The 22,255-nt window shown below is 55.5% G+C and overlaps 1 protein-coding gene across 1 annotated transcript in view; it reads left to right on the top strand.

The window, feature by feature from the left end:
• LOC133349339 (FYVE, RhoGEF and PH domain-containing protein 4-like) overlaps positions 1-22,255 on the top strand; it is a 60,693-nt gene that overhangs the window by 9,417 nt on the left and 29,021 nt on the right. Inside the window, exons 2-5 of the mRNA XM_061562688.1 lie at positions 5,692-5,835; positions 10,845-12,234; positions 15,250-15,429; positions 15,503-15,632. Of these exons, the coding sequence (XP_061418672.1) occupies positions 5,692-5,835; positions 10,845-12,234; positions 15,250-15,429; positions 15,503-15,632 (1,844 nt within the window). The remainder of the gene's footprint in view (positions 1-5,691; positions 5,836-10,844; positions 12,235-15,249; positions 15,430-15,502; positions 15,633-22,255) is intronic.

The following is a 22,255-nucleotide window of genomic DNA, read 5'->3' as shown; positions in this document are numbered from 1 at the left end:
TGACACTAAGAGGAGAGAGAGAGTGGCACAGTCGGTGGTGGTGACACTAAGAGGAGGGAGAGTGGCACAGTCGGTGGTGGTGACACCAAGAGGAGGGAGAGTGGCACAGTCGGTGGTGGTGACACCAAGAGGAGGGAGAGAGTGGCACAGTCGGTGGTGGTGACACTAAGAGGAGGGAGAGTGGCACAGTCGGTGGTGGTGACACCAAGAGGAGGGATAGTGGCACAGTCGGTGGTGGTGACACTAAGAGGAGGGAGAGTGGCACAGTCGGTGGTGGTGACACTAAGAGGAGGGAGAGTGGCACAGTCGGCACACGTGACACCAAGAGGAGGGAGAGTGGCACAGTCGGTGGTGGTGACACCAAGAGGAGGGAGAGTGGCACAGTCGGTGGTGGAGACACAAAGAGGAGGGAGAGTGGCACAGTGGGTGGTGGGGAGACGCCCACGAGGCGGGCAGTGCAAACGAAACGGGCAAGGAGACAAAGAAGGCAGACAACTGCAATATAAAAAAATCAATAAACTATGCAGCCTCATTGCTCCTGCAATCCGTTTAAAGACGTTCAAACGCTGGCAACTCATCGCGTGCATTCCTGTGAATTCGTCATCAGACGTAACCGCCCACCCGCGCAAATTCACACGAAAAAACGATTCCACAACCACCGTGGAAACCTCGGTAATTCCTGAAGAAGACCAGTCGACCGAAACGTCGGGAACTTCCATTTCTCTCGCTGAGTTTAAAAAAAAACGACCCTGCAATTGTATGTCTATGTGTTCATCTACGCAGCAGCAGCAGCGTCATGCATGTGCGCGTTTAAAAAAAATACGTGTCTGTGTGTGGGGAGCGGCGGTGCAGTGGTTAGCGCTGAACGGAACTACCAAATAACAGTGCGGTGTGTAGTAACCATATGCATGTATGTTCAAATTCTTTCGCACCATACATAGCCAACCGTGCTAGTCAGAGGTGCGGGACATCAGCGCTGGGGAGCCAAAGACGGTCGGGCGTGGTGTCAGTCACCCACCGCGTCGCGTGCCGTGCTGGCCTTCCTAGGCGCTACTCTGTAACAGCACTTGCCCCAATAGTCTGTTAAAGTCTACACGGGGCACCTTTGTCTTTGTGTGTGTGTGAGCATGCTTCTCCTTTCTGGAGGAACTGACTCGGCACGTGGTGATCATTCTACTTGAACACTCACCACACACAACCTCACCACACAACATCACCACTCACAACCTCACCACTCACACACAACCTCACCACTCACACACAACCTCACCACTCACAACCTCACCACTCACAACCTCACCACTCGCACACAACCTCACCACTCACAACCTCACCACTCACACACAACCTCACCACTCACACAACCTCACCACACAGCCTCACCACACAGCCTCACCACACAACCTCACCACTCACAACCTCACCACTCACAACCTCACCACTCACAACCTCACCACTCACACAACCTCACCACACAGCCTCACCACACAACCTCACCACTCACAACCTCACCACTCACAACCTCACCACTCACAACCTCACCACTCACACAACCTCACCACACAGCCTCACCACACAACCTCACCGTGGTGAGTGTTGCGGAGAGGGATGATGACAGAATGAGTATTTACCTAGCGTGCCTGTGCAACTGGTGTACAACCAAAGAGAGCACACGGCTACTAGAGGCAGGGAGGTCTACGCAATAACACTCGTTTCGTAGAGAGCGACAGAGGCAGTCAGTCACAGGCAGAGCCAACGTGAACATTTCAACGTTTGCCCGACGTTCGGCATGTTGGAACCACTGGCCCAACCCTGGCCCAACGTTCCGTGTTTTACTTTGGGGGTGGCTGGGTGGGGGACGTTTCAGACATTGGGAGCAGCACAGGAGTGAGAGTGCCAACTCGTTAAGCATTGTCGTGGAACACGACTGTTAATGCCATGCATGGGCAGGGCTCCCTGCTGTCTCCACACACAGACACTTTCATAATTTAGTCCATCTGTCTATTGGCTTTGGAGACCAGTACCAATCATTCATCAGCAGCATTTGTCGAGCAGTCAGAACTCGAGGCGGACGTCGACATTCATGGGTCTCATCAGCAGCCCGGCGTGCTTAAACACACGGGGGTTATTCATCTGATGAGTAACCCATGAGTAGGGATATTTGTGTTGACAGTTATAGCGTCCGCTAAGGGCTTAATAGATGCGCCCGACATGACGGACTCGATTGCGTGATTTGTCACGATACCACGTGACATGTATTTCGTGTGTTTGCTGTCCTTTCCCCGCACCTGCGATTAATTATCACGGTTGGCTACGTACGGTGCAAAAGAAGTTCAACACACGTATACGTGCGACTCTTGCTGCTGCCTCTGTTACCGCAGCAGCAGTCGCTGTCTCCCTGTCTTTCTGCGTCTCCCGCGTGTCCCAGTGTTTGTCCACGTGTCTCCTCCCTGCTCCCCATCTCTCCCCGTGGCCTTCGCCGGACGGTGACGTCTGTCCCACCTGTCCCTGTGTCTCCACTCCCCCTATCTCTCCTCTCCGTGTCTCTGTGCTTCTCCCTTATCTGCCCCCGCCCCTCCCCACCACCGGGCCCCGTGCCCTTGTCACCTACGGTGGAGCAAGCCCCCTTCTCTACCACTACACCGCCTCCTACCCCCACACTCTTCCCCATTTCTCTGTGCGTGCGGGGGAAGTGCACTTCCACTGCCCGCCCCACCCCCCTCCACAACCGCCTTCGTCTCCCATGCGAGGAGCTCTCACTTCTCGCGGCTCCTTGATTGTAATCACACTTGGGGAGCTCACTGACACTCACTGCCTCTTTCCTGCAAGGTGAGTGCCCGGCCTCAGGAGTTGCAGCTCCTAAGCGTGTCTCTGTGATCATCACGATTAGCGCAGTGAATTGCCGGGGTCAGGACGCGCGTCGTCAGAAGGGATGACGGCGTGGAGGTCGAGACTGGTCACCGAGTGGCAGCCAAAGCAAGGGGGCACGCTGGGACACGGAGCCATTCGGGGTTACATCTCGTCCAGGTGGACGTTCGGTCCGCCAAGGAGACTTGCAACAACGCCGTCGGGTCAAAGTTGAACCTGGCTGGGCCGGTAGGGGCGGGTCGCCGTGGCCTCGGGGTCTTGTCAGCGACGACTTGTTTCCTCGAGAGGGATTGCGGCCCCTGCACGAGGCCACCGTCCTCACGGCAGTCGTCGCGGTCACCTCGCCGCAGGCAGGAAGCGGGGCAGCGGGGAAAAGGGGCAGCAGGGCAGCGGGGCAGCAGGGCAGCGGGGCAGCAGGGCAGCGAGGCGGTGGCGTGGACGACGACGACGTGGACCGAGTTCACGGTCACCGCGCTCAGTCGACGCGCGCACCGCAGACAACGTGACGTGCACGGTGGGAGGGAGGCGGTGGGAGGGAGGCGGGGGGGCTATGGTCCCATTGGTATCTTGGCCCGCAAGCTGCGTAGAGCTGGTCTACATTCCTGACACGCGGTGTGATAGACAGGTTTGGTGAAATGTGTGTTGGTGGCCGGCGGGTGGTAATTCCGCTGTAGTCTACGCCCCTTCAATGGAGGAGGAGGAGGAGTAGCTCGTGAAGGCCTCTCGTCGTGGCCTGCAGCAGACCTCGACATCGGTTGGCATTTATCTGCACGTACCACTTTGCTCCAATCGCGCGCTATCACAGAATATTACGGCGGTGAGACGTTAACTACCTTGCCTGGAATACAGGAGGTCGTGGCTTCGATCCCGATGCCTCTTGTATATTTGGAGTTTGCGTGTCTCTCTCCGCGTGGTGGCGGGGATTTTTTTCCGGGTCCTCCGGTTTTTGCCCTCCACGTTTAGAATCGACGTCACGCGTTTAGAGTATTTGGCTGCTATAAATGCCCATGTGATCAGCCACTTGGTTGAGCTGTAATTTGTGGCCAGGTCGCTTCTGGAAAGAGCTCCACAGCTCAGTGCGCTACACCTGGTAAAAAATAAATACATTTCGTTAAAAAAAAATGTTTATATAAGAACGACAGTGCTGGCTTATATGGCCCCGCACGTGTTTATATAGCTCGTGCCACCAACAACAGAGATCCCGTGTAAAGCCTAAACAGACTCTCAAGGCTAGCGCTGTTCACAAGTAGCACCTATAAAGGCTAGCACGTCACACGAGGGGGTGGGTGGCCATCACCACCACGCACGGTCGTCTTTGTCTTCCCAGTAGCGATGTTTAGACACCGCACCAAGTACTTATTTGAGGCTGAGTTGACCTTGTGAAGGCACAGCACCGGTTCGTATGATCGTCGCTGGTGTTGGCTGTGAGCGAGAATCGAACCTCGGTAGCTGCGTTTGTGGCGCAGTGCGCTACCTGTTGCATCACCACTCCCCGTGCCACACACACACACACACAGTGCGCTAACCGCTGCACCACCACTCCCCCTGCCACACACACACACCTTCTCCCGGGTACGAGCAGCGGCTGCCTCTGCTAATATCTATTTTAAATCGTGGACACCGTTAAATAATTTACATCTCGAAACTCTAGGTTGGAAAGACAAGTATCCTGTTTTCCATTGTAAATGTTCTCACTGTCATCTGTATCAATACATACATCTAATACATGTAATTGCTGCGTATACTTAACCATAACGACGCTTATGATTGTGTAACGATTGTACCGACAAGTAGTCTGTATTATGATAATTTTTTTTTACCCTTTTATCTGGCAACAAAACTGACACCTTTTTTTTACAAGGAGTCATGTTTGCATAGACCACAATACCTGCAGTCATAATGCAAACAAAAAGCATAACTCTGATAATGTATGCATTGTCCTTGAAATTGATTAGAGTGGATTGGTGTGGGCCAATCAACTTCAAGGACAGTGCATACATTATCAGAGTTGTGTTTTTTGTTTGCATTATGACTGTAGGTATTGTGGTCTATGCAAATATGACTGCTTGTAAAAAAAGGCGTCAGTTTTGTTGCCAGATTAAAGGGTAAAAAACCAATTATCATATTTTTTACTGGCAAATGAGGTTCCAATGGTAGTCTGTAATAGTCTCGTGCTGTATATATTTTATAAAGTTTAGCGTCGAGCTGGGACCAATATCTAACGGAGAGGGTGCTTGACTAAAAACATCTGGCAGTTCCACCAGCATTGTTCCAGCAAGGCCGAGCCTGCTGATGAGCCGCTGAATGTCAAAACCAGTCCAGGGTTTTGTTTGCGTTGAAGCGCGCATGAATCGTGCCTCCTCAAAGGATGCACGCCCAGAAAACGTCGTGGCTGACGGGATGTGTAAGAAAACACATGTCCTCGTGTGTGTGCGTGTGTGTGTGCGTGTGTGCGTGTGCGCGTGTGTGTGCGCGTGTGTGTGCGCGTGTGTGTGTGCGTGTGTGTCCGTGTGTGTGTGTGCGTGTGCGCGTGTGTGTGTGTTTGATGTAGGGGGAGCGGTAGTGTAGCGGCTAGCACCAGTGACGATTATCTGAATCAGTCCTGGGCCTCCCCTAGATTGACTCAGCCTCATGAGCACCTGGTGCGGTGTTAACATCGCCACTTAGGAGACAAAGGTGGTCGGGCGTGGTGTTGGCCACCCACCCCCTCGTGGGCCATGCCGGCCTTCATAGGTGCTCGCTAACAGCACTTGCCCCTGCAGTCTGTTAAGGCTACACGGGGGATCTTTGTCTTGTTGTTGTTGTGTGTTTGTTATTTCACAGGCGGATCCCAGAACACGACTCCGCGCCCGTTTCACGCCGCCGCCGCCCTCCTGGAATCCTACCCCAAGTTTTCGAGCGTCGCGGGGCCCAGCGGGACCCCAGGGGGACCCCGCGGGACCCCAGGGGGACCCCGACCCCTCCGCGGTGAGGGGAGGGGCGGTGCGGGTGGCGTGGCGGTGTTAGTTTTGTGTGTTTGTGGGCTCAGCAGGGATCCCTCGATTTTACCAAAGGGATGCGTTTCTTCAAAAAGACCACGCCTAAAACGAAATGTCGTACATGGGAACGGCTTTTCCCATTTAATTTAATACTAAAATATGAGGGATTGTGATTCGAACAGTCATTCCAACTCTACTACTCTACTACTAACCTATATACACCTATATCACTCTTCACAATTAAAAAATAATAATGATAAAGAACATATTAAAACGATTGAGTAATTCTGAATTTAACACAAAAATAATTAACCTTTCCAGGAAACTCGCCAAAATATCTGCTGCATGTTGGAATGACGAGGGTGGGGGGTGATGCAGAGGCGCTGGTGCCGTCAATGCAGGGACACTGTGACGCTGTCGTGGATGGATGACGACGCAGCCTCCCACGTGGCTTCCTGTTTGATGATCTCACGGCGTGTGGCCGGGAGTCACTTTTGGTTGATGCGGAAATTCGATTTCGCTCATCGAAAATCGTCTGTAATTTGTCAATTGCGTTAATGGGAAATTTCGTAAACCGAACGTTCGTAAATCGAGGGACGCCTGGATTTGATAATTATTCATTTAGTCAAGAAAGTCACACAGAGTGCCAGACTCCTCTTGCAGGAAGGTTCTGCTACATTGGGATGTTTGGCAAAGATCAATGGTACTGTGTGTTTGTTCACAGCGAGGCCACCAACACCAGCGACGATGATCTGAACCGTTTTGAGCCTCCTCTAGGTCGGCTCGGCCTCAAACGAGTACCTGGTGCAGTGTGTAAAATCATCGCCACTAGGGAGACAAAAGCGGTCAGGCGTGGTGCTACTCACCCACCCCCTCGTGTACTGTGCCCGCCTTCATAGGTGTTGCTAACAGCACTTGCCCCGAAGGCCTGTTAAGGCTATAAGGGGATCTTTGTCTTTATGGTCGTGGGTGCGTGTGTCTGCGTGAGTGTGGATCAAAGTTTGAGTTTCTACACCTGTTTATGCCTGGGTGTGTGAGTTTGTGTGTCCGTGTGTGTGTGAGTGTGTGTGTCCGTGAGTGTGTGTGTGTCCGTGTGTGTGTGAGTGTGTGGCTGTGTGTGTGTCGAGAGCGGTGACGCAGTGGTTCGCAAACTGCAGCGTGAATCCATCGACCTGGGTTCAAGTTCTGGCGATGGCCAACACCAGTGACGGAGTGGCCGTCTGAACCTGTCCTGGGCCTCCCATATAGGTCAACTCGGCCATAACTAAATACTTGAATACTAATCTCGGAGTGTAAACATCAGCACCGGGGAGACGGGGAGACAAAGGTGGCCGGGCGTTTCTATTCTGGCGTATGATGGCAATATGTTCAGGAGCTAAGTGCCAATGTCTGCTGGCCATGACGAGAGGGCTTGAGAGAGAGAGTTGGTGTCGTTTTGCTGCTCATTCTGCTCCATGGAAGGAACACAGACCACAACGGTTTGCGGTACGATCCATTTTTTTGGCTTGCATGGCCACAAATGGCCGCACCACCCCGTGACTGCCTAAATAGGTGCTCGCTAACAGCACTTGCCCCCGGACAGTCCTTTGTAAGTCTTCGTCGCTTTGGTCTGTGTCGTCTCGACTGCACCCACACGCCTGCGTGAGATTGTGTGTGCGTGTGCTTCAAATGAGTACAGTGCCCGGTGGGGTTGGGTAAACATTGCCACTAGGGAGACAAAGGCGGCCGGGCGTGGTGTTGGCCACTCACCCCCTGGTGTGTCGTGCCGGCCTTCATAAGTGCTCTCTAACAGCACTTGGCGCTGCAGTCTGTTAAGGCTATACGGGCATCTTTGTCTTTGTGTGTTGTGGGGCACAGTGGTTAGCGCACTGCGATACCAACTGAGTGACGCGAGTTCCTTTTTCCACTCGCGGCCCCCAACGCGAGCGGTGACAAATCTGAGCCAATCTCGTCCCTCCCTTAGGTCAGCCTCAAATGAGCATCTGCTGCGACGTGTAAAACATCGCCATTAGGGAGACAAAGGTGGCCGGGTGTGGTGCTGGCCACCCACCCCCTCTTGTGCAGGCCCCAACAATCTGTTGAGGCTCCACGGGGAGTCTTTGCCTTTGTGTGCATGTACAAGCCGCTTGCGCAAGCCGCGTTAACCCCGTGACCCCGTGACTCATCTGTGGACCCTGTGCCCCACGGCGTCTCCACGGTTCCGCAGGTGCCGTGCTTCCCCCGTGTGGAGGCCTTGGGCTCTGGTTAACGGGCCGGGCCCGGCACGGCACGGCACGGCAGCGCACGCCGCTTCCTCCTCGCGGCGCCCTTCTCGGTTTTCCGCGACGGGTTTCAGAAGTGCCGACTGCTCTGAACGGAGGCGACGCAGTTGACAGCGAGCCGGGAGCAAGGCCCCGTGGCCTTAAATGCAAACTCCGAGTTTCATCGCGAAACTTATTCCAAGCCTTGACCCATAATAATAACAAATAATAATTCAAACGTATAATTGCGCATTCCATCCTAGGATCCCAATGCACGATGCATGAACAGCAGGAAACTTAAACAGAGCCAGGGCCACCGATCAACCTAGAGAAGGAAGGCCGGTTTACAGAGATGGGTTTTCAAAGCAGACTTCAATCTATCTACCGACTCTGATTGCCTGGTTTCAAGTGGCGAGGCTTATGGGTGCCACGCTAACACAAGCCCGGTCGCCAAAAGAGCGCGAGCTAGACCCTGGGAGTGCTGAGCAGTCGGAGATCAGAAGATATTAAGGACGTTGATGGATTTATAAATGTCTTAGTTCCTGCAAGTAATTTGGGTTGAGCCCTTTTAAATCCTTATAGGTTAATAGCGGTATCTTAAAATACACTCGGAATTTGACCGGTAGCCAATAACATATCACCCTAGCCTTGACCCACAGTCTTAACCCATAGCCCTAGCCTTAACCCATAGCCTTAACCCACAGCCTTAGTCTTAACCAATAGCCCTAGCCTTAACCCATAGCCTTAACCACAGCCCTAGTCTTAACCCATAGCCTTAACCCACAGCCCTAGTCTTAACCCATAGCCCTAGCCTTAACCCATAGCCTTAACCACAGCCCTAGTCTTGACCAATAGCCCTCGCCTTGACCCCTAGACCTAAATATCACCGTCGCCCTCACTCCAACCCAGTCTCCATAGACTTCACCCTAGACCCACTCCCAAACTCTCAGCCTCTCTCATCGCTGCGGTATTGCTCCTCCTCCTGTCAGGCCACGGATCTTTCAATCTCGCTTCGTGTAATCGTCATCATCATCATCAGATGTTACGTGGAGAATGTCTCCGTGGGCCTCTCTGTTCACGGCTCTCTGAGAGACGCCAAGGGGCAGTGTAGGGCAGCACTGACGGCGTCTGGGCGGACCTTGCCTCAACGCTGCTGCTGTGCGCGTTCAAACGCCGTACAGGTTGCACGCGCGTGCGTGAGTGTGTGTGTCGATGTGTGTGTATGTTGATGAGCGTGTGTGTGTGTCGATGAGCGTGTGTGTGTGTCGATGAGCGTGTGTGTGTGTGTGTGCGGTAGTGGAGCGGTTAGCGCGCTGCGCTACGAACCTGGCGACTCGGGTTCGATTCCCGCTCACGGCAAACATCAGTGACGTTTTTCTGAACCGGTCCTGGGCCTCCCCTAGGTCGACTCAGCCTCAAATGAGTACCTGGTGCGGTGTGTAAACATCGCCGCTTGGGAGACAAAGGCGGTCGGGCGTGATGCTGGCCACCCACCCCCTCGTGTACCGTTCCGGCCTAAATAGATGCTCGCTAACAGCACTTGCCCCAACAGTCTGTTAAGGCTATACGGGGGATCTTTATCTTTGTGTGTTGATGAGCGGTGGTGTAGTGGTTATCGCGCTTGCGCTACGAACCCGGCGACCCAAGTTCGAATTGTGCCCACAGTCAACATGAGTGGGGAGGGGGGGAGGGGGGAGGTCTCCGCCTCTCCGTGCCGCGTGTGGAAGCCGCTCGCGGCAGCGGCGCTTGCGACTCGACGAAATCGCCCATCGGAGATCTGCCCATGTATGGAAGAAAGTAGGCGTGGCGTTTCTCCCGAAGGGGCGTGTCTTTGCCCATATATGGTCTTGAGGATCTTGAATCGAGGTCGATCGTATATATTATGGTTCGGTCGATCCACCGGTCGTCTCGAAGTCGATCGTAGTTTGCGGGTTAATCGGCGTGTCGAGTCATTGCCAATCGATCCATAGATCTGGTAATCCCATTGATTGGCTAATATCTACCTCATCGGTGAGTCCGTCGCAGTCCGATTGTATTGTACCGCAGCGCCACCCCCTCCTCACTTGAGCCGAACCGCGCTGCTGCTGCCCCCAGCGTCACGCACGGCCGCCGCCATGATGGAGGCGGCGGCGGCTCGAAAAACCAATCCCTGAGAATTGCCCGCGATGGAACTCGCAACGATAAACCTCCTCAGCCCGGTCCTAGCCCCCGAGACACGAACCGAGCCGTGGTCCCGAGGCCCAGCCTCACACCAGCTCTAACCCAAGAACTTGCCCTAACCCTTGCTCAGATCACGTAAACCTAACCCAGGGCTTACACCGTAACCATAGCCTGAACTGAAACCCTCACAGAGCCTTTAGCACCGACTCCTAGACCTAACCTGAACCCTAGCCATAGGACGAGCCCCAATTGTAGCCTTAACATTCAGTCTAGACCAGGGGTCGGCAACCAAAATAACAAGAAGAGCCATTTCTTTCCAATTCGGTACAAAATTCAGTATTTAAAGAGCCGCAATGCATCTGAGTACATACTATACATACGTACTCATCGTCAAGAAGCAGCCCGTAAAGAGCCGCATGCGGCTCCGGAGCCGTAGGTTGCCGACCCCTGGTCTAGACCATAACCTCCGTAATGCCAACACGAACTGTAACATTGCCCTGTATTCATAACCCCTAGTAAAACAATTTTAATCCAGTGGTCAAATGATAAAGGCCTGTACAAATTAATTGCTTATTTTGAACGTTGATTTTCTCTGCAGCTCCGGTGAGGCCCACGGGTTCGCCGAGTCCACGCACCCCGCTGGCCACGACCCGAACCCCGACCTCGACCCCCGTGGTTCACTCCCCCGCTGCGAACAACCTGAAGCCCGTGGAGCTACGGTACCCCAAGACCCCTTCGACCCCTTCGACCCCGTCGGTCCGACCTAACGGACTCAGCCCGGCACCCGCGTCCAGTTTGTGGCCGCACGTCGCCGCCGCCACCACGGACCACAAGTTCCAGGGGTTTCGGGTACCCCAGCCGCCAGCCCAGCCCTCCAGGGCCCCCACGGAGGAGAATCGGCCCACGGTCGCGAGGCCCTCGCCGCACGGCACGGCCGCTGGCGGGAATGTGGCGCTAGGCCCGAAGACCACGGGCACGCCGCGCCACGCGGACTCTGAGATGAGCGCCCCTGCTCCACGCACGCCGCTAAAATCAAAGCCCGCCGCCGGTCTCGGCAAGGACCTGGCCGGTGGCGCCGGCGGGCCTGGCTCGCCCGGCCTGCAAAAGGCCGTGACTCCCAGGGCCCCCGAGCCAGACAAGGCTGCGATCTCGCGGGCCAATGGGCCCGGTAAAATTGAGTTGCCCAAGGTTTTTGAGCCGGGCAAGACGGAGACCTCTAGAGAGCCAGGTCCCGGTAAGGTTGAGTTGCCCAAAGTCTTTCAGCTGGGCAAGAAGAAGACCCCGAGGGACTCGGGACCAGGAAAGATTGAGTTGCCCAAGGTTTTTGAACTGAAAAAGTCTGAGACCTCAAGAGACCCAAAGCCAGTGAAGATTGAGACTCCTCACGTGTTCAGACCTGGCCACATTGAGACCCCTAGTGATCACGAGCCAGGAAAGATTGAGTTGCCCAATGTATTTGAACCAAGCAAGAATGTGACCTCTGGCGACCCGGGTCCGGGTAAGATTGAGTTGCCCAAAGTATTCGGACCAGGTAAAGCCGAGACCGCGAGTGGCCTAGAACCCGGAAAGATTGAAACTCCTAAAGCGTTTAGACCGAGCAAGACGGACGCCCTGTCGCCCACAGCTCCGGGAAAGATCGAGACGCCCAATATGTTTAGGCCGAACATTGCCGAGACCCCCAGGGCCCTCGCAGCAGGCAGAGGGGTCCCTCGCACGACCCCGACGCAGGCCACGCCGGGGCCCGGCCCGGCAGGCAAGCCGGACATCCTGACCCCCAAGCCTCAAGCCACGGCGACGCCGGGACCGGCGACCGCGCCGGAGAATGGTGCCGCGCGGCCCACGGAGGCCGCGGCTGCCCCAAACAAGTTGAGCTGGCTGTGGACTCGTCCGGCCGGGCTCCCCGAGCAGGCGGAATCCGAGGAGGTGCACGATGGGATCCCCGCAGAGAGCCCCACAGAGAGCCCCCGCGCGAAAGACGCCCCTGAGAGGTGAGACCCCCCCCCCCGCCACTTCCTCGGCTGCTGAGCTGGCCGGTGCCCCCCGGTAGTTGGGACATCATCGTGATCATCTATCGTAGTAATCATCATCGTTGTACTCATCATCGTCATAATCATCAGCCCCCAGTCGCCGTAATCATAAAATACACATCCCGTGAGCCGCAAGGCCTTCTGGGATTGCGCAATGTCAGCTACGTTGATTCAATGTGAGCAAACTCTGGATCGGTTTCAACATTCAGGGTCTCAGCATCATCATGGTAATGATTACGTGGAATTATTTAGTTGTGTCGAACTTGGACCCCGTATCTTCATCGAGGGTCCTCCCCTATAAACATCTGGCAGCTCACCAGCAGTGGTTCCAGCCAATGGCGGAGACAAGATCTTCAGGTAGGGGGGTAACACCTCCAGCAATGAAAAACGATAGGAGTTGTTAGTAGGTAAGGAGTTGTTGGTAGATAAGGACTTGTCCCTTGCTTTTTATTCGACGCGTGTGCGGCAACGGCGCAGCCATCGATCGAGGGTCGAATTCGAACCGCGTTGTGTGATCGGCGTCGCGCTCGCTGAAGGTGAATGCCTTCAGGGAAGTCGTGTACTGTTTGCGCAACTGCGCACAATTCTGTGAGTCACTTATAACTGCTTTGCCGTTACTTATTGCCAATGATGAACTCAGACTATTGTCCTATCATCTCATAGAGTCCCTGGCGCGTAATAATATGCTACACAGTGGCAGTGGGCGTCGCAAAATGCCGATTTACTACTAATAAACCCCAATGATCCGATCGAAATGAGGGATTTCGATCGGATCATTGGGGGGGGCACGTGCCACCCCACCCCCCCACTGGCTCCGCCAGTGGCTCCGTGTGTTGAATCACCGTTGCTGCGTAAACGACGCACTCACAGAAGGCCGTGCTGCTCGTGGGTTGCGTAAAAATCCACTTCGTGTTCATGTTTATTACGCCGATGGCCAGATCTGTGCAGGAGGCGGTTGTAAGGGTTGTCCTCCGCAGCGGCGCTGAATGAGTGTTGCGTGTGTGAGGTCTGCTGCGAAACGCTGTGAGCCGCTGTGATCGACGTCACACACTGGGTTTGTCTAGCGCCCACTCAGCCACCCGCTCACTCACTCACTCGTCACACTGCAGGTCGCAACAGCACACCGAATTCACAAATTCACCGACTCGCCCACTGACGCACTCACTCACTCAGCCACTCACCACACTGCAGGTCAGAACAACGCTCCCTCACTCGCCCAACGATCCACCCACTCACACCGCACTGCAGGTCACCTTCTCTTCCCGCTTCTTCCCTTCGCACCGCGCCACTCTGGAATTCCCTGCTCCCGTCCTCGTCTCTTTTCCCTCCTAAGTTCTCACGATAAAAACAAAAACCTTTCGAGACTCAAGAAACGGCGACTCGAGGAATGTCCCAGATTCACGTGAGACACGTCACTGGGAGCGAGGGGGGGGGGGAGGTGGCGGGTTTTTTGGGCCGTGAGAGTTTGTCTGTGTGTGCGTACATCTGTCAGTCGTCTCCACCCGCAACATCCCATACATAATCTCTTTCCAGCAGCAAGCGTTCCTCACTTCACGAGGTAACCTCAAAGTGCACCTAGCCTCTTGATTGGATGACACCGGCAGCAGAGCCTCTAAACGGGGGCATGACGGCTAGCGTGCCACTGAGCCACGGCACCGATCATGACATCCACAATGACTTCAATCGTGCCGCTCGTTGCTGGCCGCTTGGCGTCTTGGGCCATTCGACCTCTGCTCTGCACGATCGTGATTTTGTACAAACAAAAAATTGGCCGTGCCTCGAGCACGTGGCGGGTGGGGAGGGGTTTGTGGCGTGGGGGGGGGGACATGGGGGCTGGAGGAGGGGCGATCCTCCACTCACGGTCACTGCCCTCACCTGTCCGCCCAGGTGAGTGAGCGCGGGGGAGGCAGGGGAAGGGGGGGTCAGACCCGCGGGGCTGGGCGCGTGCGTGCGACAGGCTGATCTCACGTTACACACGCGCACAGAGAGAGAGAGAGGAGCCGGTGTGGGCGGTGGGGGTGGTGCTGTATTTGCCGTGTGCGCTACTGTATCCGTGAGGTCCGGGTCCGTGCCTGACGCGAGGTGGGCACGCGGCCGCGGGTCCCTGTTGATAGAGGCGCCCGGCACGCGCCCACAGCAGCAGCGGCGGCGGCGGCAGCCACGGCGACGACGGTGGAGCGTCGTTGTGACGCGAGCGGCGTGGGTGGCTGGGATCGACGGGAGCGGACCGCGTTCCGAGCCGGCGCGCCTCTTCACCCCCCCCCTCCCCCGCGTGTGGGGGGACCGGGGGCTGTCCGCGCTCCGCTCGCGGTGGCGACGGCGGCGGCGGTGGCGGGACGCCCTTGAGCACAGAGAGAAGCGCCGCTCGGCTCGGGAGTCGAACCCGGCCTGACAAATTTAGCGGCCACGCGTACGAGGCTGGGGGGTGGTGGGGGAGGCGGCAGGTGGGCGGGTGGGGGAAGGGGGGTTGCGGGTGCTGGAGCGTGGCTCTCACCTGCACGAGACGGGGAAGCGCCGGGAGTGATTTATTGAAAAAGGGGGCAGCCGCTGCCCTTGGAGTGAACGCTCCACGCAGCGGCCGCCTTTGCCACGAGTTGCAGAGGGCTTCTCGGTGAAGGAGGCGGGGGAGCCCGGGACTACTCTGAGATCATCGTCACAATTATTATTATTATACCTTCATTTTTAAAGTCAAGCTCGACGTGGCATGAAGGACGCGCGCTCCGCAGGCGCTGTTGGCCGCAGGCGGCGATGGTGGTGCCACTGCCTGCGAGGGCCGGAGCAGCCCCAGCAGGCCCCGCACGGGCCAGACGGGAGGGCAGCGTGGCGCGGCGCCGCGGGCAGCAGCCTGCTGCTGTGCGGGCAGCGTGACGGGGCTGCGGGTGACGATGGCGGTGTTGACGGGGGTGACGGGGGTGACGGGGGCGATTGCGGCGGTGGTGATGGTGGTGACGATGACGATGAGCGGCGCCCGTTCAGCAGGGAGGACGGCGCGAGCGTGACCGGCGCGAGCGTGACCGGCGAGTGCGGAGCGGAGGAGTTCGACTCCCTGCTGTCGCCGTCGCTCCCGTCCTCCTCGCCCTCCGCCTCCTCGCTGCGGTCGCTGCTGGGTTCGTGGCCCGGGGGCAGAGCGCCGGACCCCGAGGGGAATGCGGACGGGGGACTCCAACCGGGACAAGGACTCCAACCGGGATGGGGACTCGAACCGGGACAAGGACTCGAACCGGGACAAGGACTCAAACCGGGACAAGGACTCGAATCGGGACAGCGGCGTGGAGACTCAGGGCCTCCCGGGATCTCCCGGGTGTGGGGTCCAACCCGAACCGCCGAACTCTCCGGAGCCGATGGCAAGCGCGGCTCAGGTGATGACGCGCATGTTCTCATGTTGTGTGTGTCTGTCTTTGTCTATCTGTCTATGTCTGTATGTGTCTGTCTGTCTGTTTGTGTATGTGTCTGTCTGTGTCTATCTGTCTGTGTCTATCTGTCTGTGTCTGTCTGTGTGTGTCGGGGGAGCAGTAGTGTAGCGGTTAGCACGCCGCACTATGAATCCGGCGACCCGAGTTCGATTCCTGCCCTCGACCAATAACAGTGGCGAATATTTGAGCCGGTCCTGGGTCTCCTCTAGGTTGACTCTGCCTCAAATGCGTACTTGATGCGATGTTTAAACACGAGGGTGCTAGCCACCCACCCCCTCGTGTGCCATGCCGGTCTTCATAGTTGCTCGCTAACAGCACTTGCCCCAACAGTCTGTTAAGGCTATATTAAGGACCTGTATATGTGTGCTTGTGTCGTGTCCATCTGTTTGTATTAATTGCTATACTGCAGTGTCTATGTTGGTGGTTGAGTCGGCTTGAAGTGACCTGATGAGAGGTCAAGGCACCAATCATCATCAGAGACTCATTAATTATCGCTGTCATCACGCTCCTCCTCAAGCACGAATCACGGTCATCAGCAGATCCATCATCGTTCACCATAATTATCACACATCTGCATCATCATCAAACATTCACGATCGTGATGACAATTTTGATACACATCCTAGTGACACACACATCAACTTGCATAGCCTTAAACAGGCTGTTGGGGCAAGTGCTGTTAAGCACTCACCAACATCACACACTTCACATCATCACATCACACACATCACATCATCATCACGAGCATTATCACACACACACACATTGTCATCGTCTCACACATTCGCATTATCGTCATAAAACACTCACTGTAATGATCGCTCTCCGTGTAACATCGTCAACTCCCACGCCTCGCCACATGCCACTCGTCACCAAAGCAAACAGTGATGACCCCCACCCACCCACTAAGCTTCCCCCTCCATCATCACCACCATCATCATCATCATCACCACCACCACCATCATCATCATCACCACCATCATCATCATCATCACCATCATCATCGCCGCCCCCTCCGTCACCACGCCGGTGTTGGGCGCGCGAAGCAACCCCGGGGCTCTGAGCGATCGCCCGGTGTGAAAACACAAAGACAAACAAAGACAAAGATCCCCCGTATAGTTTTACAACCGACGATTGGGGCAAGTGCTGTTAGCGAGGAGCACCTGCGAAGGTCGGGATGGTGCACAAAGGGGGTGGCCAGCACCACGCACACCGGGCCGCTCTCGCCTCTACCGAGTGGCCACGGTAGCTCATCTCAGGCTGAGTCGATCTGGGTGTAGGCACACGACCGGTTCATTGTAATGGTATCTGGTGCGTGTTGCTGGCTGCGCACTGCGCTAACCACTGCGCCTCCACTCCCCCCGAGTGGAAACAGAACACACACACGCGCGTACAGCGATTGCCCTGCGCGGGGCACGTGGGTGCTGTTAGCTATTAGCGCCGGTGTGAGATTGTAGTTTGACCCCCGTAGGATTCTCACTCCGTGGAGGGGGGGGGGGGGGCGAAGTAGGGGGTCAAAATACAAATGTTATGAATGGCCCTCTTCCGAATATTACAACAATTGGGTAACGCTTTGGTGTGACGGCGTTGTGCAATGCTGCCGGCCCAGTCGCTCTCGAGAAAGAGCTTCTCGGCTCACCGGCTTTACCGACCGGGACGTGAACTTGTAAACCCCCCGCCCCCGTCTCTCCGCCCCACCGGCAGAGCCAGTTTTTGGGTCATTGTGCTCATCTCACAGCTGTTGTTATGATGGGAGTTGGCCGATGGCTGTCATGTTCGCCTTGAACCCTCATGAAGACAAATGGAAATTCGAAGGAGGCGATATGAAAACCTTGGCCACGCATCCGCGCTCCGATCACACCAATCTGGTGTTTGCGATCCGTCGGCGTTGCGTGTTGCTCGTTGTTGGCGGCCCTTGTCTCGTCCCGGTGGCTGGGGAAGCGCGCGAGTGGGAGCTGGAGCAAGCGAGCGTGAGTGGGAGCAAGCGAGACGAACACTGCCAGTGGGACAATGAAAGTGAGGCACAAACGAGACTCACAATACAAGCGAGGTATATAATACAAATGAGACAGACAATGGAAATGGGATGGACAATACAAACGAGACGGACAATACAGACGAGTCGGACAATACCAATGAGATGGACAATACAAACGAGATGAACGGAGACAAAGACGATGACTCCAGGCAGGGTTTCATCTAAGCCGCCTCTGTCTGGGTCAGAGATCCAGAAAATATTTTCCACGCCCGGCACACCACACCCAGTATACCCACATCTCGCTATGACTGTGGCCGCGACTCGAGTCACCTGCCCATCTACTCCAGTCGACACCGGCGACCCGCAGAATATTGAGTGGGAAATTAAACCGTGGTGACCTCATCCCCACCCTAGTCCCAGACCAGGGGTCGGTAAGCAGAAGAACAAGAAAGAGGCTTTTTTTATTCGGTACAAAGACTCAATACTTCAAGAGCATGTGACTAACCCTTTCCTAGACCATAATCCTTAACCCTTTACCGTAACCCTAACCCCCAAACCCCATTCCCGTCTCCAACCCTAATCCTAACCATAACTCTTAAGACGGTCACTTATCATAATCCTAATCCTGGCCCATACTCCAACCCTAATCTAAGTGGCTAACCCCAACCACGAGGTTCACTTTGCTTTCTAACCACAACTCCAACCTTATCCCGAACCCCAGCCCCAATCGCACCTGCGATTAGCACGGTTGGTCATGTATGGTACGAAAGAAGTTCAACATACAACCATAATCCTAATCCTATCTTTAATCAAAACGCAAACCCTACTCCAACGGTAACCTTAACCCTATAGCCAAAACCCTCTCCCTCACCCGAATCCTCGTGTCTAACAACAACTCTTACCATAATCCTGACTCTTACACCAACAAAACAGGCCTACCCTAGTCCCAACCCCTAACCCCAACGATACCCCTAACCCCACCCATCTCCAACCCTAACCCTAACCCTGACGATATATACCCATACCCAAACCCCTATCTCGAACCCTATCTATAGCCCTCACCCGCACGTTCACGTTGTACCCGCACACACTCACGTCACGGCGCCCACTATCATCACGATCATCATCACAATCATCATCACGATCACCATCACGATCACCATCACGGCCACGCCCCTTGAGCCCCGATACCAACCGTGAGACGTGATTGGCGACCGCCCCGGGCCCCGCGCTTTGGGGGGGGGGGTGGCGCTTTGGGGGGGCTCCGCGATTCGACGTCACGGCTTAGTTTGAAGGCGTCGCGGGGAGGCACACACGGGATGGGGGTTTGTCCCGGGCCCCCCACACCACCGCCCCCCTATGGGCGACTCTGCCTGGGGGGACGGGGAAGTGGGGGGGGTGATGAGTAGGGGGGGGGGGGGTCTGGGTTATTTTTGCTTCAGCCACCCCCCCTCCCCTCGGGGCTCCCACGATGCCGACTCGGCAGTCCCGGGGCTGTGTGCACACCGAGACTCGCTCGGGGAGGGGACACACACAGGTGGCGAGTTGGTGGGGTGTGTGTGAGGTTGTCTGTGTGAGGTTGTCTGTGTGTGTGTGAGAGGTTGTCTGTGTGTGTGTGAGAGGTTGTCTGTGTGTGTGTGAGAGGTTGTCTGTGTGTGTGTGAGAGGTTGTCTGTGTGTGTGTGAGAGGTTGTCTGTGTGTGTGTGAGAGGTTGTCTGTGTGTCTTTGTGTTGTCTGCGTGAGTGCGTGGGGAGCGGTAGTGTAGCGGTGAGTGCGCTGCGCTACAAACCCGATTACCGCTCACGGCCAACACCTGTGACTGATTCATTATCTGAACCCGTCCTGGGCATCTCCTAGGTCCATTCAACCTCAAATGAGTACCTGGTGCGGTGTGTAAAGATCGTCACTAGGGAGACAAAGGCGGCCGGGCGTGGTGCTGGCCACCCCACCCCCTCGTGTTCCATGCCCGCCTTCATAGATGCTCGTTTGCAGCACTTGCCACCACAGTCTATCAGGTTATACGGGGAACCTTTGTCTTTGGTGCGGGTCTTTGTGTGTGTGTCTTTGTATGTTGGTGTCTCTGTACCATTTGTGTTTCTGTGTGTCTTTTTGGGGCTCTGAGGAGTGTCTGTGTATCTGTGTGTGTGTCTCTGTGTGTGTGTCTCTGTGTGTGTGTGTCTGTGTCTGTGTCTCTGTGTGTGCCATGCCGGCCTTCATCGGTGCTTCCTCAGACCACGTGTCCCCCCAGGCTGCTGGAGGCAACGCGAGGAGGTGGACTCGTGCAGTAGTATTTGCATGCTGTCAAATCCACACTTGTGTACTCGGCAACCTTACTTGGTCAACACGGAAGCAATGGATGGGGCGGGGGGGGGGCTGCGGTGGGGAGTGGGGGATCACACTGCCCCCCCTCCCCCCGCATGTCCCCAGTTCATTATGGATGAGAACAAACAAAGTCTCGTGCTGCGTCGTAACAGACAAGTCAACACGTGAGTTGGACCATCAGCCTGTTGGCCTTCAATCGCCAACGTCGCTATCCACCAGCAGCACTTGTTCCCGCGAGCGACCCCTGGACCGGTCCCGACCTTCAGGGTCTCATCAGCAGAGCCACCCCCGTTAGATTACCCCCCAGATGCCGATTCATTGCCCCTGTAATCAAACTGATTCCTAGTTTCACAATGAATGTTTATCCGGGTGCGCCTGTGTGTGTCTGCTGTGCGCCTGTGTGTGTCTGTGTGTGCGCCTGTGTGTGCCTGTGTGTGTCTGTGTGTGCGCCTGTGTGTGTCTGTGTGTGTCTGTGTGTGTCTGTGTTTGTCTGTGTGTGTCTGTGTGTGTCTGCTGTTTGTCTGTGTGTGTCTGCTGTTTGTCTGTGTGTGTGTCTGTGTGGCGTATGTAGTGTAGCGGTTTGCGCTCCACTCCGCTACGAACCCGGGTTCGATTCCCATTCACGGCCAACACCAGTGACGATGATCTGAATCGGTCCAGCGCCTCCCCTAGGTCGACTCAGCCTCAAATGAGTACTTGGTGCGTTGTGTAAACATCGTCACGAAGGAGACAAAGGCGGTCGGGCGTCGTTTTGGCCACCCACCCCCTCGTGTGCCGTGCCGGCCTTCATAGGTGCTCTCTCGCAGAACTCTGTGAAGGCTGCACAGGGGATCTTTGTCTTTGTGGCGCATGTAATTGGTTTGTAAATCTCCCGGTCACGAGAGGCAGCAACATGTAACACAATCTTGAGAAATAATAATAATATAACGTAAAATTATTATTTTAAATCGCCTCCCTAATCAGCGCTGTTGTTGTCACGTGACGACGGATCCGTTTGGAACCCTCAAAGAGAGCGGCGCATCACCACCTCGTGTTCGAGAGCGGTCCGTGGAAGTACATATGATAGAACTCCTGTCGGGGGTTCCTGAGGGTGACCTCTCATCCCCACAGAAGAGGGGGGGGGGGGCAACGCTTTGCCTCTCGCCCAGCCACAGAGATTCTTGTGTGCCACGTGACAGACAAATTGGCATTTTGAAAACAAATTCGAAGTGATGTAGGGGGGGGGGGCTTATTTGTGCACTCATAGGTGACCAGGCTGGTGCCACCAACTCACTACACTCGTGGAACCGGTTTAATCACAACTCGGTCTGTGTAAATCTGTGGGTCTCTGTGTGAGTGTACAGGTCTCTTCCCGTGGCCTTAACGTGCACATAGCCTGGCACAAGCGCCGTGGTGACGTCACCGCCATTTAGTGGGGAATGGCGGTTGTTGTATAGGTCTCTCTGTGAGTCTGTGGGTCTGTTGTGTAGGTCGTTGGCTCTCTTGTGTGAGTCCACTGGCTCTCTATGCGAGTCTGTAGGTCTCGCTGTGAGACTATGGGTCTCCGTTGTAGGTTTGTGGCTCTCTATGTGAGTCTGTAGGTCTCGCTGTGAGACTATGGGTCTCCGTTGTAGGTTTGTGGCTCTCTATGTGAGTCTGTAGGTCTCGCTGTGAGACTATGGGTCTCCGTTGTAGGTTTGTGGCTCTCTGTGTGAGTCTGTAGGTCTCGCTGTGAGACTATGGGTCTCCGTTGTAGGTTTGTGGCTCTCTATGTGAGTCTGTAGGTCTCGCTGTGAGACTATGGGTCTCCGTTGTAGGTTTGTGGCTCTCTGTGTGAGTCTGTAGGTCTCGCTGTGAGACTATGGGTCTCCGTTGTAGGTTTGTGGCTCTCTATGTGAGTCTGTAGGTCTCGCTGTGAGACTATGGGTCTCCGTTGTAGGTTTGTGGCTCTCTATGTGAGTCTGTAGGTCTCGCTGTGAGACTATGGGTCTCCGTTGTAGGTTTGTGGCTCTCTGTGTGAGTCTGTAGGTCTCGCTGTGAGACTATGGGTCTCCGTTGTAGGTTTGTGGCTCTCTGTGTGAGTCTGTAGGTCTCGCTGTGAGACTATGGGTCTCCGTTGTAGGTTTGTGGCTCTCTGTGTGAGTCTGTAGGTCTCGCTGTGAGACTATGGGTCTCCGTTGTAGGTTTGTGGCTCTCTATGCGAGTCTGTAGGTCTCGCTGTGAGACTATGGGTCTCCGTTGTAGGTTTGTGGCTCTCTGTGTGAGTCAGGAGCGTGTCGCGAATCGACCT

Source organism: Lethenteron reissneri, chromosome 30, assembly GCF_015708825.2.
Source record: "Lethenteron reissneri isolate LAM-NWPU_2019-01 chromosome 30, ASM1570882v1, whole genome shotgun sequence".
NCBI classification, from domain to species: Eukaryota; Metazoa; Chordata; class Hyperoartia; order Petromyzontiformes; family Petromyzontidae; genus Lethenteron; species Lethenteron reissneri.
Note: the sequence above shows the minus strand (reverse complement) of the source record. Positions and strands in the feature narration are given on the sequence as shown.